At 46.9% G+C, this 17,268-nt stretch overlaps 1 protein-coding gene across 1 annotated transcript; it reads left to right on the top strand.

The window, feature by feature from the left end:
- The first annotated feature begins 10,153 nt into the window (after window positions 1–10,153).
- On the top strand, window positions 10,154–14,755 carry LOC121571012 (complement component C1q receptor). Its single transcript, XM_045222209.1, has 2 exons — window positions 10,154–12,762; window positions 12,795–14,755. The coding sequence occupies exons 1-2, from the start codon at window positions 10,378–10,380 to the stop codon at window positions 13,149–13,151; spliced, it is 2,742 nt and encodes a 913-aa protein (XP_045078144.1). The 5' UTR covers window positions 10,154–10,377; the 3' UTR covers window positions 13,152–14,755.
- The last annotated feature ends 2,513 nt before the right edge of the window (window positions 14,756–17,268 follow it).

The following is a 17,268-nucleotide window of genomic DNA, read 5'->3' as shown; positions in this document are numbered from 1 at the left end:
AAAAGAGAAAGATGGATGGATGGATCCGTAAGGGGGGATTTATGGGTCTTGGCACACCTCCAAAGTGGAGTAAATGGATGCTGCTTCCCGTCTTATAATGGAGGGGTGTAAGTCCAGGGCAGAGGGAGATTAGACTGCAGGGCTGGGAACCCTCCTACTTGATTAGTAATAGCAATCTTATCTTAGCAAGAGTGTGTGTGTGTGTGTGTGTGTTTGTGTGCCTGTGTGCCATGAAAGTGACTCGCCATTACATCATACTTCCGGGGTCAGTCCCCTAATATTTTGAATGGGCTTTGCGATTATATCAAGGAGAGATTGGTCATCAGTGAGGCAAATAATGGTTATAATGTCTCATTAGGGATTGTTGATAGTGAAGGGACCGGGGGTAAACATACCTTTAACTGTCATAAATTGGCAGTTGCGGAGCAGCAATGATAAGAAGAAAGGAATGTGCCTTTAAACTGTCAATTTCACATTGCAGAAAATAAATGCCCTCAATCATTCAACAACTGACCTTAAAAATGTGGCACAAAACCTCCATTCCTAAGAGAAATTGGGTAACTTAATACCCTCATCAAAAACTTGAAAGGGACCGAGGACAGTACCCTGTGGTACCCCTAAAATTGGCCTCTCTGCAGCTGGTCTTGTAATGCACTGTACAACATTGAGGAGGAAAACACAAACGTCAAAGTGGAGCGTTCCAAGGGGTTACCAGAGGGTAGTATACAAGGGGGCAGGGGAGAAGGGGATATTATTGGCCCCAGCCCAAATTGTTGTTTTCAATCCCAGGCCAGCGTGCCAAACGTCCCGGCCCAGTGGGAGTGCATGTGACCCTCCTGAACTGATATTGCGGTCACATCCCCCCTCAGAAAAAACAGAGACCTAATGAGAGCCAGATTTGATTCAGTGGGTATCTGCCTGCCTGTGAGGAGGGGACTGGGCATGCAACACATTACCACTTTTTTAACTAAGATGCATGTCTACTAGTGTCTGTACTTTATGTGCATCCAAACCATCTGTCAACTTTTTTTATGACCAATATTTTTATTGACATTTTCCATTATGCAACAAGTAAATTGACTTTCGTCAGCTAACACTTGCACTTGTCTTTTTTCCCCTTACTAGCACTGACTTTTGCTGATCAAATCAAATCAAATCAAATTTTATTGGCCACATGCGCCGAATACAACAGGTGCAGACATTACAGTAAAATGCTTACTTACAGCCCTTAACCAACAGTGCATTTATTTTTTAATAAAAAAGTTAAATAAAACAACAAAAAAGTGTTGAGAAAAAAAGAGCAGAAGTAATATAAAATAACAGTAGGGAGGCTATATATACAGGGGGGTACTGGTGCAGAGTCAATGTGAGGGGGCACTGGCTAGTTGAAGGAGTTGAAGTAATATGTACATGTGGGTAGAGTTAGAGTGACTATGCATAAATGTCTGCATAGCTACTTTATTGAGGAAAAATATACTTACTATGACTGAGATATGTGGTTGTCCCACCTAGCTAACTTAAGATGAATGCACTAACTATTAGTCGCTCTGGATAAGGGTGTCTGCCAAATGACTCAAAGGTTAAATGTAAGTCCAACAATAGACCAGATACATCAATCCGATAACAACAAAATAAATCACCTGTAGACTTTGAGTTGCTATGAGTGCTTGCTGTGGATTGCATGACTTCACTGTTTAGTCCTGGCTTGTCTCAATTGCTGAGCTATATGATTTCCACTGTTGAATGCAGTTCCCTTCCTGTTTACAGTTTCATTGTGTTTCACGGTGTTGGTTTGTCTCAGAGAATCTGTGTTAGCATCATGTACATAAACGTGTCATCCTAGATCAGCATCTGGGATACATTCTCCCATAGAATTGTAACATATTGTGGATATCAGTGCAGTAAACAGAGCTTTGAACAAGGAATGAGCGGCATCCAATCAGCAGGTAAAACTCTAGACGCACACACCAAAAACCCTCCCCAGCACTCCACACACTGTCCAAAGCCTTCCATCATACTCCAGACATTACTCTGATGGTCTCTTCCTGAGCAGGGGCAGAAGGTGACTCATCCTGTCTACGCATGGAACACTGGAATACCAGGGCATACACTGTAAAAAAAAAAAAATCGTATTGATTCAACTAATTATTATTTAGTAACTGAATCCATAGCTTTTTTTTTTGTTTACTCAACTTTTCGGTCAAAGTGTTACCTGAACTTAAAGTGTTTAGTTGGCCCAAACTTAGCTCCAACTTGAGAAAACTCAGTAAAAAATTAGGTTAGGGACATCCAAACGTTCTAATAGGGCATTTATCATACAATGTTTTCAACTGACATATTTGACACACATTGACATATACCAAACAAAAATATAAACGCAACATGCATTAATTTCATTGATTTTACTGAGTTACACTTAATATGAGGAAATCAGTCAATTCAAATAAATTCATTAGGCCCTAATCTATGGATTTCACATGACTGAGGATACAGATATGCATCTGTTGGTCACAGACACCTTAAAAAAAATTGGGCCTCACAATGGGACTCAAGATCTGGTCACAGTATTTTTGTGCATTCAAATTGCCATCGCTAAAATGCAATTGTGTTCGTTGTCCGTAGCTTATGCCTGCCCATACCATAACCCCACAGCCAACATGGGGCACTCTGTTCACAACTTTGACATCAGCAAACCGCTCACCCACATGACACCATACACGTGGTCTGCGGTTGTGAGGCCGGTTGGACGTACTGCCAGATTCTCTAAAACGACGTTGGAGGTGGCTTCTCTGGCAACAGCTCTGGTGGACATTCCTGCAGTCAGCATGTCAATTGCACGCTCCCTCAGAATTTGAGACATCTGTGGCATTGTGTTGTGTGACAAAACTGCACATTTTAGAGTGGCCTTTTATTGTCCCCAGCACATGGTGCACCTGTGTAATGATCATGCTGTTTAATCATCTTCTTGATATGCCACACCTGTCAGATGGATGGATTATCTTGGCAAAGGAAAAATGCGCACTAACAGGGATGTGAACAAATTTGAGAGAGCGAGAGAGAGAGAGAGAGAGAGAGAGAGAGCGATGGGAGAATTAGAGGGAGCATACTTAAGATCACACAGGACACTAGCCCCCAGGCACAAGACTATTGCAGCATAGATACTGGAAACTGAGACGGGAGGGTCGGGGACACAGTGGCCCCGTCCAAAGTTACCCCCTGGACAGGGCCAACCAGGCAGGCTATAACCCCACCCACTTTGCCAAAGCACAGCCCCCACACCATCAAAGGGATGGCAACAGACCACTAACGTACTACCCTGAGACAAGGCTGAGTATAGCCCATGAAGATCCCCCCCCCACACGAGCCAGAGGGGGCGCAAAACCAGACAGGAAGATCACGTCAGTGACTCAACCTACTCAAGTCGGGTATACAAAAAAACTCCTGGCACGACTTGATGCACCCCTCCTGGGAACGGCATGGGAGAGCATGAGCAAGCCAGTGACTCAGCCCCCATAATAGGGTCAGAGGCAGAGAATTCCAGTGGAGAGAGTAGATTCATGTTCTGATACACTCATTCACTCCTTCTGCTAGTGCTTAGCCTCATACAGCTAGTGTTACAAGACTGCAGTATAACTGTACAGTTGGATTTTTACTTCATTCTCAATTCACTCTCAACAGGCCTTCTTGAAAGTTTCAGAACTTTCAGAACTTTGTCCAATGTCCTTGTCCTAGTTACCAACAGGCCTCCTTGAACGTTTCAGAACTTTGTCCAATAACCTTTTCCTAGTTACCAACAGGCCTCCTTGAAAATTTCAGAACTTTTAGAACTTTGTCCAATGTCCTTGTCTTAGTCACCAACAGGCCTCCTTGAAAGTTGGTAACTAGGACATTGGCAAACTTCTGAAGGGGACTATTTTAATGGCAGTAGCGGGATCAAAGTAGCAGGGGTCCATAGAAGTTAGGAAGGGAACACTAGTTACCTCTGGGACTGTGGCTGAGAACAAGGGTCCGTGAGGGAGGAAAGGAAAATACGATTTACAGATTGCCTGTGGATGGGGCCAGGAATAACAGGCCTCATAGGACTTAACCATGTGATATGGAAGTTTCTGGGGAGGCTGGGAGCTGGAGTGGTTTTAGCCTTATTCCTCACTCCCGGCCTGGTACCACCGATTGGTCTACCTGGGGCCTGGGGATGTCACTGAGATAAATAACAGTCTTTAGACACATTGGTGAGCACAGATACAGACACACACACACACACACACATACTCAGATGTGCACATTCACCGACATACACTACCAGTCAAAAGTTTGGACACACCTACTCATTCAAGGGTTTTTCTTTATAAAAAAAATAATAATTACATCGTATAATAATAGTGAAGACATAAAAACTATGAAATAACACATATGGAATCATGTAGTAACCAAAAAATTGTTAAACAAATCAAAATATATTTTCTATTTGAGATTCTTCAAATAGCCGCCCTTTGCCTTGATGACAGCTTTGCACACTCTTGGCATTCTCTCAATCAGCTTCATGAGGTAGTCACCTGGAATGCATTTCAATTAACAGGTGTACCTTCTTAAAAGTTAGTTTGTGGAATTTCTTTCCTTCTTAATACGTTTGAGCCAATCAGTTGTGTTGTGACAAGGTAGGGGGGAGATAGCCCTATTTGGAAAAAGACCAAGACCTCAGCATGTGTAGTTACCATCGTAAAGCATGGAGGAGGAGATGTTATGGTGTGGGGGTGCTTTGCTTGTGACACTGTCTGTGATTTATTTACAATTCAAGGCACACATAACCAGCGTGGCTAACACAACATTCTGCAGCGATACACCATCCCATCTGGTTTGGGCTTAGTGGGACTATCATTTGTTTTTCAACAGGACAATGACCCAACACACCTCCAGGCTGTGTAAGGACTATTTTACCAAGAAGGAGAGTGATGGAGTGCTGCATCAGATGACCAGGCCTCCATAATCCCCCGACCTCAACCCAATTGAGATGGTTTGGGATGAGTCGGACGGCAGAGTGAAGGAAAAGCAGCCAACAAGTGCTCAGTATATGTGGGAACTCCTTCAAGACTGTTGGTAAAGCATTTCAGGTGAAGCTGATTGAAAGAATGCCAAGAGTGTGCAAACTTGTCATCAAGGCAAAGGGTGGCTATTTGAAAAATCTCAAATATAAAATACATTTTGATTTGTTTAACACTTTTTTGGTTACTACATGATTCCATATGTGTTATTTCATAGTTTTGAAGTCTTCACTATTATCTACAGTGTAGAAAATAGTAAAAATATAGAAAAACCCTTGAATGAGTAGGTGTGTACAAACTTTTGACTGGTAGTGTACATGCACACATACAGTTGAAGTCGTAAGTTTACATACACCTTAGCCAAATACATTTAAACTCAGTTTTTCACAATTCCTGACATTTAATCCTAGTAGAAATTCCCTGTTTTAGGTTAGTTTATTTTAAGAATGTGAAATGTCAGAATAATAGTAGAGAGAATTACTTATTTCAGCTTTTATTTCTTTCATCACATTTCCAGTGGGTCAGAAGCTTACATACACTCAATTAGTATTTGGTAGCATTGCCTTTAAATTATTTAACTTGGGTCAAATGTTTCGTGTAGCCTTCCACAAGCTTCCCACAATAAAATGGGTGAATTTTGGCCCATTCCTCCTGACAGAGCTGGTGTAACTGAGTCAGGTTTATAGGCCTCCTTTTTCAATTCTGCCCACACATTTTCTATAGGATTGAGGTCAGGACTTTGTGATGGCCATTCCAATACCTTGACTTTGTTGTCCTTAAGCTATTTTGCCACAACTTTGGAAGTATGCTTGGGGTCATTGTCCATTTGGAAGACCCATTTGCGACCAAGCTTTAACTTCCTGACTGATGTCTTGAGATGTTGCTTCAATATATCCACATAATTTTCCTTCCTCATGATGCCATCTATTTTGTGAAGTGCACTAGTCCCTCCTGCAGCAAAGCACGATGCTGCCACCCCCGTGCTTCATGGTTGGGATGGTGTTCTTCGGCTTGCAAGCATTCCCCTTTTTCATCCAAACATAACGATGGTCATTATGGCCAAACAGTTCTATTTTTGTTTCATCAGACCAGAGGACATTTCTCCAAAAAGTACGATCTTTGTCCCCATGTGCAGTTGCAAACCGTAGTCTGGCGTTTTATGGCGGTTTTGGAGCAGTGGCTTCTTCCTTGCTGAGCGGCCTTTCAGGTAATGTCGATATAGGACTCGTTTTACTGTGGATATAGATACTTTTGTACATGTTTCCTCCAGCTTCTTCACAAGGTCCTTTGCTGTTGTTCTGGGATTGATTTGCACTTTTCGCACCAAAATACGTTCATCTCTAGGAGACAGAACGCGTCTCCTTCCTGAGCGATATGACGGCTGCCTGCTCCCATGGTGTTTATACTTGCGTACTATTGTTTGTACAGATTAACGTGGTACCTTCAGGCGTTTGGAAATTGCTCCCAAGGATGAACCAGACTTGTTGAGGTCTACAATTATTTTCTGAGGTCTTGGCTGATTTATTTTGTTTTTCCCATGATGTCAAGCACAGAGGCACTGAGTTTGAAGGTAAGCCTTGAAATACATCCACAGGTACACCTCCAATTGACTCAAATTATGTCAATTAGCCTATCAGAAGCTTCTAAAGCCATGACATCATTTTCTGGAATTTTCCAAGCTGTTTAACGGCACAGTCAACTTAGTGTATGTAAACTTCTGACCCACTGGAATTGTGATACAGTGAATTATAAGTGAAATAATCTATCTGTAAACAATTGTTGGAAAAATTACTTGTGTCATGCACAAAGTACATGTCCTAACCGACTTGCCAAAACTATAGTTTGTTAACAAGAAATTTGTGGAGTGGTTGAAAAATGAGTTTTAATGACTCCAACCTAAGTATATGTAAACTTCCGACTTCAACTGTATGTATGCTTAACACATGCACACACACATGCACAACATCTCAATAACACTAAATACACTGTAGCTATTAAACTTTCTCACACAATTTCCTTGAGCCTCGACTCCATTCAACGCTCCATCTTCCCAGTCCACTAAAGGTTATGCTTCTTTTATAGATAACAATCAATTTCAGTGGTTAAATAAATGATTGTAATCAGCAGAGTAAGTGTCTGTGTCCATTCTCCATTCTGAATGACCTATAAAAAAACAACGTTATTGTGTCGCGAGGATGTCACAGTGACTGACTCAACTCTCAAATGGTTTGCGTCAGACTCGGCTCAAGGCGTATAGTAAGTGGAACTCGTGATAAATTCCTTGACATTTTGAAAGGATGATTAGAGTCTGTATTAAAGCCCAGCAAGGGACTAAAAGGATAGTTGTTAGATGCCTTTTTGCAGATACCCTATTGGTAATATTTACAGAGGAACTAGCGAGGGGAGGAGGGAGGTGTTAGAGGGCAGGAGGGAGGTGCTAGAGGGCAGGAGGGAGGTGTTAGAGGGCAGGAGGGAGGTGCTAGAGGGCAGGAGGGAGGTGCTAGAGGGCAGGAGGGGAGGTGCTAGAGGGCAGGAGGGAGGTGTTAGAGGGCAGGAGGGAGGTGTTAGAGGGCAGGAGGGAGGTGCTAGAGGGCAGGAGGGAGGTGCTAGAGGGCAGGAGGGAGGTGTTAGAGGGCAGGAGGGAGGTGCTAGAGGGCAGGAGGGAGGTGCTAGAGGGCAGGAGGGAGGTGTTAGAGGGCAGGAGGGAGGTGTTAGGAGGGCAGGAGGGAGGTGTTAGAGGGCAGGAGGGAGGTGCTAGAGGGCAGGAGGGAGGTGTTAGAGGGCAGGAGGGAGGTGTTAGAGGGCAGGAGGGAGGTGTTAGAGGGCAGGAGGGGAGGTACTAGAGGGCAGGAGGGAGGTGCTAGAGGGCAGGAGGGAGGTGTTAGAGGGCAGGAGGGAGGTGCTAGAGGGCAGGAGGGAGGTGCTAGAGGGCAGGAGGGAGGTGCTAGAGGGCAGGAGGGAGGTGTTAGAGGGCAGGAGGGAGGTGCTAGAGGGCAGGAGGGAGGTGCTAGAGGGCAGGAGGGTGGTGTTAGAGGGCAGGAGGGAGGTGCTAGAGGGCAGGAGGGAGGTGCTAGAGTGGGGGAGTAGTGATCATTAAACACCATTTAACATCCAAACACTTGGAGCCATAAAACTGCCATAAAACGGAGCTCTGCAGAAGTCCCCCGGTTTAACGTCTGTCACTGTGGGGGACAAATGGACTCGGGTCACTGCTTGGCTAGAGTTTCACTGCACTGCAGCTTAAGCTGTCGGCACGTGTTGGAGGGGAACTCGACACCCCTCTACCCCCTCCTATACATCACTCCCCAAAACCCTGTCCTTTTTCTATGGCTCAGAGAACCCAGATGTGTGTGTGTTTTATCTTCCGTTTCATCAGAGAAGTGTACCTTCATGGCTTTGAGACCCTGACACCCCTAGACCCACCTCCTAACCCTCAACCCACAGCAATTTCTATGGGTCGGAAGAAACCAAATGGGCTGTGTGCATGTGTGTGTTTTATCGCCCGGTCCATCACAGAAGCCTTTACTGACTCTTAACTCCCTTTTCCTTTTTCTAAGAGGTGACGAGGTGTGTGCCATTTGGCCGGGAGATTTGGCAGAGTTTTTTTTTAATGTGCTCATTGTGATTCTGCTACGTCCTCCCCAGACTGCTACGTCCTCCCCAGACTGCTACGCCCTCCTCAGACTGCTACGTCCTCCCCAGACTGCTACGTCCTCTCCAGACTGCTACGTCCTCCCCAGACAGCTACATCCTCCCCAGACTGCTACGTCCTCCCCAGACTGCTACGTCCTCCCCATACTGCTACGTCCTCCCCAGACTGCTCCTGCACAAACCCACCCCCCCAGAAAATGTTCAAACTCATTTTAACTCGTGCCTTGTTTCATTACAGAACCCAGAGGCCCTTTCCTGTGCACGGCCTGGGCTACTTTCACTGCTTACATCTCAAGAGGCACATTATTAGCAAGGTGAGTGGAATGATTGTTGTTATTATGGTTGTATATGCAATGTGAGCTAGGCTGGTATCTTATTTCTTGCTCAAGGCTATAGCATCAGTGTCGGATGACAAATAAAATGAGCGAAAGGAATCTTAATTGGATTCCGTGAGTTGCTTTTATATTTACAAAATGTATTACATGTGGGTGTGCACACGCACACACGCACGCACACGCACACATGCACGCACACGCACGCACACACACCCACACACCCACACACACACACACACACACACACACACACACACACACACACACACACACACACACACACACACACACACAAAGAAGAACTGACACTTTGAGGATATCCATATCCACAGACTTTGAGGATATCCATTCAAAACTTTTGTGAACTTTCAGTTAACAGACATGCTCTTTGAGCAAACAGAGTTCATGTTCTCTCTGCAAATGTAAGAAGATAGAGGTAAGAAAGACAAAACAAAGAAAAGAGAGAAAACTTCAGCTATAGACTGAAAGGAGACCAAGCGGACAGAGTGATGGGTTCTTGGAACACAGACAGGTCTTTGTCTGATAATTCTCCTGCTCATGGAATTATTGAAGAAAACAAAACAATTTTGAAGTGTCATAACTGGATATCTGCCTTGAAGGCCTGGTGGGGATGGTGTGTGGTTGTGTGTGTATGTTTGTGTGTATGTGCTTGTGTGTGTATGTGCCTGTGTGTGTGTTGGTGGAGAGTGTGGGATATGGGGGGTATGACTGGGTCCCATGCTATTTCCATAAACTGACTTATGAAAACCATACGACACTCTTAGAAAGAAAGAAATACACAGTGCAGTGCACCTCCCCCAACCCTCCCCAAGACACTCACAGGCAACTCTCTCTCTCTCTCTCTCTCTCTCTCTCTCTCACACACACACACACACACACACACACACACACACACACACACACACACACATTGAGAACCCCCCGCCTCTTCCAAAAACATATAATTATTTGTTCAATTCCGTCCCTCTTTCCTTCGCTCCTCCCCCCCCTCTCTCGCTCTCTCTCGCTCCCTCCCTCCCTCTTTCCGACTGCCTCTCTCTCTCCCTCCCTCTCTCTCTCTTCCCACGCCCTCTCTCTCTCTCTCTGAAATCTCGGGACAATCTGCAAGCACTCAACACCGGCACAGAACTCCGTTAGCAGGGAAGAGTGAGGTAGTTGGAGAGAGAGAGAGAGAGAGAGAGAGAGAGAGGTTTGGAGAGATAAAGTGCAGATGAAGAGAGAAAAGTTTGGATGAGAAGGAAAAAAACAAGTAAGAAACAAATACTAAACAAGTTGAAGAGGAGAAAGAGAAGAAAAATAAAAAGAGAGAGAAGAAGAAGAGTGAGCTAAGGATGGGCTCCCCAGTGCGCTGTACTGCTGCTGTAGTCGTCTCACTACTGGGTCTCCTCTACTATAGTCCCCCTGTATTGGGCCAGGAGCTACAGGAGAGGGACGCTCTGTGCAACGAGGACGGCTGCTTCGTAGTCTACTTTCAGCGCAAGACCTTCCTGGACTCCTGGAGGAGTTGCAAGGAGAAGGGAGGCAATCTGGCCACAGTCAAACTCCAGGAGGAGGCTGACACGATCGCTGCTCTCTTCTCCAGTGTGGAGCTACGGAGCCCCAGAACCATGGTCCGGGTGTGGATCGGTCTCCAGAGACAGCCTCGTCAGTGTACCGCCTCTCGCCCTCTCCGTGGGTTCACCTGGACTACGGGTGACCAGGATACCCAGTACACCAACTGGCTCAGGGACGACTCGCCCAGCACCTGTTCGGCCCCGCGCTGTGTGGTTATGACCTATGGCACAGCCGCCCACGAGCAGCATGATAATTTTAAATGGCTGGACGGCTCGTGTTCGGTGCCAGTGGATGGCTACCTGTGCCGCTACACCTACAAGGGCATGTGCCCGGCGGTTTGGAGAGAGGGGGGCGGCAACGCCCTCTATAGTACCCCCTTCAGCCTCCTCAGTAGCCTCCTTACCCACGTGCCCTTTGGATCTGTAGCCACGATGCCCTGCCCGGGGCGCACCGAGGAGGAGCAGTCAGTGTTGTGTATGCTGAGGGAGGATGGCACTGTGGGGTGGTCCAGGGAGATGCCCCTCTGCACCGACACCACAGAGAAGAGCTGGTGTGATCGGGACAATGGAGGGTGCGAGCATTTCTGCCGGGAGGCCGGGGAACACTACTACTGTGAGTGCTCGGACGGCTTCCAGCTCGGTGACAATGGGCAGACATGTGGCGCTGTCGACCCGTGCCACAGTGCCCCCTGCGAGTTCGAATGCCTTCCCCTGTCGGACGGCTACCGCTGCGCCTGCCCCGAAGGCTACATGCTGGCCCCGGATGAGCGTGGCTGCCTGGATGTAGATGAGTGCCTGCAGAGCCCCTGCGAGCAGCTGTGCGTCAACGCCCCGGGGACCTTCGAGTGCCGCTGCCGTGAGGGCTACCGGCCGGACGAGGAGGGCGAGTGTGAGGATGTGGACGAGTGCATGGAGGACCCATGCGAGCACGCCTGCGAGAACACGCCTGGCTCCCACGTCTGCCACTGCCACCTGGGCTTCTCCCCCCTGCCCGAGGACCCCTCCCACTGCCAGGACACCGACGAGTGTCAGATCCCTGGGACATGTCAGCAGATGTGTGTGAACTACGAGGGGGGCTTCGAGTGTTACTGCGAGGTGGGCTACGAGCTACTCTCTGACCACTTCTCATGCAGGAAGATAGGGGAGGGTGAGGACTCAACTACCGCAGCCACGCCCTCTTACCCCTGGGTCACCCGCCAACCCGGCCCCAAGTGGGACCCCCAGGAACCCGTGTACCACTGGATCCCCCAGCAGGCCAACACCGACTGGCCCCCGGAGGAGGAAGAGTCCCTGGACTGGCTCACAGACCCTCCCAGGCTGGAGAGTGACATTATCTGGGTCACCAGCGCACCCCAGGAGGAGCCAGTCCTAAACCACAACCCATTCCTGGTCCCCCCCACGGAAGAGCCAGAGGAGGAGGAGGAAGAAGAGGAGGAGTATACACCCGGCTGGGACATCATGAATTGGAATGCCCCAGCCAAGGTCCAGCCAGAGTTGGAACCCACGCCCAGTCTCTCTCCCAGCCCCACATCCGACACATCCCCCACCCCAACTCCCACACCTGACTGGTATGAGGAGGAGGAGGATGACGAAACCACTACCAGTCCCTCAGTCCTCCCCACCTCCACAATCTCGGGAGGGGCATGGAACTGGTTCTGGATCAGTTCCACCACCTCCAGCCAGGAAGAAGGACTTACCATGTGGCAGGAGCCAATCACTGACCAGTACGTCCCCGCATCCAACTATGATGAAGCTGAGGAGAATGAGGAAGAGGGGGGAATTGACGATGAATGGGTGATATCCCCCCCAGAGATGGGCCAGGGTGAGAACCAGAAACAGCACACCCCCTCCCTGCCTCCTCCCCTGGCTCCCCAAACTCCCCTCACCCCCGACCAGGGCGTTAAAGAGGTGGAGGTGGAGGTGGAGGATGAGAGGGGGCCGCCCCAGGAGGACGAGGTGGAGGGGGATGAGAGGGGGCCGCCCCAGGAGGACGAGGTGGAGTGGGAGGATGAGAGAGGGCCGCCCCAGGAGGACGAGGTGGAGGGGAAGGATGAGAGGGGGCCGCCCCAGGAGGACGAGGTGGAGGGGAAGGATGAGAGGGGGCCGCCCCAGGAGGACGAGGTGGAGGGGGAGGATGAGAGAGGGCCGACCCAGGAGGATGAGGTGGAGGGGGAGGATGAGAGGGTCCACCCCAGGAGGACGAGGTGGAGGGGGAGGATGAGAGGGGGCCGCCCCAGGAGGACGAGGTGGAGGGGGAGGATGAGAGGGGGCCGCCCCAGGAGGACGAGGTGGAGGGGGAGGATGAGAGGGGGCCGCCCCAGGAGGATGAGAGCAGCCAGAAGCAGGATGGTGTCAACTGGCTGCTGGTAGGCCTCCTGGTGCCACTCTGCATCTTCATCGTGGTGATGGTGGCACTGGGCATCATCTACTGCACCCGCTGCGCCGTCACGCCACGCAACAAGTCCGCCACCGACTGCTACCATTGGATCTCCGGGGCACACGACAAGCAGGGCGCGCCCAATCCCAGCAAGGGGATGCAGTCACATGTTTAAACAGACGAATGAGGAAAGACTTGTACATAAATAAACAGTTTTATAAATAAGAGGATAGGAAATGAAGAAGGTGAGAGAGGACTTGGGTGGTTATTTTACTGTTTATTGCCTCCTCCCATCATCACTCTGTTGCCGTACTGTCACTCTGTGAACACTTGGATGTTTCTGTGGAATATCGGTTGAAAGAGAAGAAACAGGAAGCAATACTAAAAGAACACTGATCCTTTTCTTGGGGTGCTTTGACATGTGGTAGAAAAAAACATATTATTGTTGCTTACACTGATCTCACGGCACAAGGTATGTGATCACTATATGATTGCACTATAGGGTCATAATAGAAACCATCCATTGGGATTGTTGTTGAATACGTCATCTGGTTATATTTACAGATGCTGTGGGAATATACTGTTAATATATCACCAGTGCCACCTGAAAGCCAAAGCCAAAGACCTATACTGTAGCTAATAGCATTTTTGTAGTCAATGAAATCTGGGTGTCTGCATCTTTCAAACAAACGCTCAGGTTTTAATGCCCAATTGAGCTCATTTCCCAAAGTGTGGCATCACAAATGACTATTTTTGTCAACTTCGTTAAAGAAGCAGTTTTTTATTTACCTCAGAAGTTGGTGAATGAAGGCGGTTGTGTTTCACGCCCCTTTGCAGGACAACAGGCATTTCGGCAGTTGGACCAAACTATGCAAGCATGACTGTCATGACGCTGTTGACGGTCATGACCCTGTTGACTGTCATGACCCTGTTGACGGTCATGACCCTGTTGACGGTCATGACGCTGTTGACGGTCATGACGCTGTTGAGAAAAAGCAATCACTTGGATATGACTTTTATGCTTGTGCTTTTTTAAGTACCCGAACAAATCAATTCACACCGCAGACCAAATTTTGTTTTATACAGTACGCGTGTATATATGTGTTTGATTGACTGTTTTTGTATATGTACTGTATAGTTTGTAGCAATGACGTTTCCATAAAATGTATTAGTGTCATGATTCCTGATTGAATGAAGTGCCTTTTGTTACATGTAGAACTCTTGGTAATGCCATGGAATGTCTGTCTGTCTGAGGGGATGGTTCCTTCCATTCAACTTCAATTGAACTAACTCTCCTAGTCCTCTCACCCATATTCCTCATGTAGGTTAGAGTGCAGATGTAAGATGTGTTTGTATTACAGACTGCCTGGACTGTAATGGGGGTCACAGGCTACCGATTGACTTCACCATTGGCCTTGTTAGTGGACTTGTGATCTTTCAATCGCTCCCCAGTCCCATGTCACATAACTCTTTAGCACGTTCCACTCCCTCTTGTCACAGGCCTGCCCTTAACATTCTATGGACTTTATTAATAGCCATGATGGAACAGTACCAACATTTAGGGTTTGAAGTCAATGCACCTTCTAGCAACCTTTGACAGTAACTGCAGTCCCCATTCAAAGGATGGCTTGCACTCGTAAATGACAGACAATAAACAATGACAGACAATGAAATCAATCTAAGATGTGCCTTCTGATCTAAGGACTGTGAAATGCTTTTTCATTTTTGTTACCCATTACGTTTTAAGTAATTGCTAATTAAAATGTTACGATAAGGGTTCTATCGATGTTCATGTCTTGTGTTTTAATGGTTCACGGTCCAATCACTTCATGATGTAACGCTATCTGCTTCAGGAGACATGTTGAAATCACAGTTTGAAATGGATTCCTTGTGCAGAGAGAGTATATGGAAGCAGCAGTAAGTCGAAGAGGCCCTATTGGGTGTTTAAATAAACACCTTAAGACGCCCTTCCGCGCTGAGAGGAGAGGCGGGAGGGTGTGTGAACGTAGGAATACCACAGCTCTGCAACAAACACAACGTTTAGAATCCGTCCATCAAAGCCCATAAGGGGTGGGAAATTATTCATAAAAACTCTCCCACAACAATCTCTCTTTATTAGGCAACACCCGTCCCCAATACCCAGGAATTGTTTATCAAATCAAATCAAATTGTATTTGTCACATGCGCCGAATACAACAGGTGCAGACTTTACCGTGAAATGCTTTACTTAGGAGCCCTTTCCCAGCAATGCAGAGTTCAAAAGTAAGAAAATATGTGGTTAATAAAATACTCATCTTATCTTAATAGGCAACACCAGTCTCCAATACCCAGGCTGCGTTGTTTGTGCGTCATCACAGCTGGCAGGGTCGGATCCTTATTGCATATTAATGGAATGTGTTGATCACGATCAGACTGGGACTCAGTGTGGAGCTCTAAGGGGGGTCTATTTGTGTTCAATCTCTGATCCATCTGGTCAACTCTCACTGGAGGTCTGCTTCATGGCACGCTGCTCCTCCACCAGAGGCTATCTGATGCCATAGAGATCACAGAGATCTTTATTCATCTCTGTGCCACAGACTGCAGCCAGCCAAAGGCCTCCCTGCGAGGCTGGGCGGTGATCACTCACAGGGGATAGATGTGTCACTGACCACAGACAATTTTTTTTTGTTAGTATCTTTATTCCTTTCTGTGCCACAGACAGAATGCAGTCAAAGGACGCCCTGTAAGGTGATCGCTCATCAGTGTCAGGTTTAGCCACTGAGACAGAGTGGGGTTGTGTTGCTATAGGTTGTTAAGGGGCGCCTCATTGATGATGTAAGCCCCATAGGGACAGGTCTGGTCAGCAACTCTGTCTGCCTTCTGCCATGCTCTGGAGCATCTATCGCTGATCAGCTGATTACGCAATAGGAGTGCCGTCTGGTCATTGAATGGATTGACGCACAAGATTTATATATCGCGAAACGGTGACATCAGCAACATTTGGCTTCTCCATACGTATGTTCCTGGTTGGCCATCTCCGAAAGCATGAGCGTATCAGGGGAAGAGTGGTGCGCTGGAGCTTTGTCCGGCAAGTTGAGCATTTAATAGACCACAGCAAGGGGTTCTCATTCCTTGAAGTACATCACTGAAGTGATTAGGAAAAGTTCAGGATGGTAACTTCCATTCGATAGTCTGTAATGCTGAATACAAATATAATACAATCAGAATACAAATTGGCGTTAAAACAGTGTGAGTTATTGAAAAATGATAAAGTAAAGTATTTTTCACTAAATTGTAATCACACATCAAAGTGGAGTAGAACGTAAGTCAAATAAAATAAAATAAAATAAACTGTTATTTGTCACATGCGCCGAATACAAAAGGTGTAGACCTTACAGTGAAATGCTAACTTACAAGCCCTTAACCAACAATGCAGTTTTAAGACAAATAAGTGTTAAGAAAGTATTTACTAAATTAACTGAAGTTAAAAAAAAATAATAATAATAAAATAAAAATTACAAATAATTAAAGAGCAACAATAAAATAACAGTAGGGAGGCCATATACAGGGGCTAGCGGTACAGAGTCAATGTGTAATAACAGTAGCGAGGCTATATACAGGGGGTAGACGTACTGAGTCAATGTGTAATAACAGTAGCGAGGCTATATACAGGGGCTAGCGGTACTGAGTCAATGTGTAATAACAGTAGCGAGGCTATATACAGGGGCTAGCGGTACAGAGTCAATGTGTAATAACAGTAGCGAGGCTATATACAGGGGCTAGCGGTACTGAGTCAATGTGTAATAACAGTAGGGAGGCTATATACAGGGGCTAGTGGTACTGAGTCAATGTGTAATAACAGTAGCGAGGCTATATACAGGGGGTAGCGGTACTGAGTCAATGTGTAATAACAGTAGCGAGGCTATATACAGGGGCTAGCGGTACTGAGTCAATGTGTAATAACAGTAGCGAGGCTATATACAGGGGGTAGCGGTACTGAGTCAATGTGTAATAACAGTAGCGAGGCTATATACAGGGGCTAGCGGTACTGAGTCAATGTGTAATAACAGTAGGGGGGTATATACAGGGGCTAGCGGTACTGAGTCAATGTGTAATAACAGTAGCGAGGCTATATACAGGGGGTAGAGGTACAGAGTCAATGTGTAATAACAGTAGCGAGGCTATATACAGGGGCTAGCGGTACTGAGTCAATGTGTAATAACAGTAGCGAGGCTATATACAGGGGCTAGCGGTACTGAGTCAATGTGTAATAACAGTAGGAGGCTATACAGGGGGTAGAGACAGAGTCAATG

The sequence above is a fragment of the Coregonus clupeaformis genome, chromosome 8 (assembly GCF_020615455.1).
Source record: "Coregonus clupeaformis isolate EN_2021a chromosome 8, ASM2061545v1, whole genome shotgun sequence".
Lineage (NCBI taxonomy): Eukaryota > Metazoa > Chordata > Actinopteri > Salmoniformes > Salmonidae > Coregonus > Coregonus clupeaformis.
Note: the sequence above shows the minus strand (reverse complement) of the source record. Positions and strands in the feature narration are given on the sequence as shown.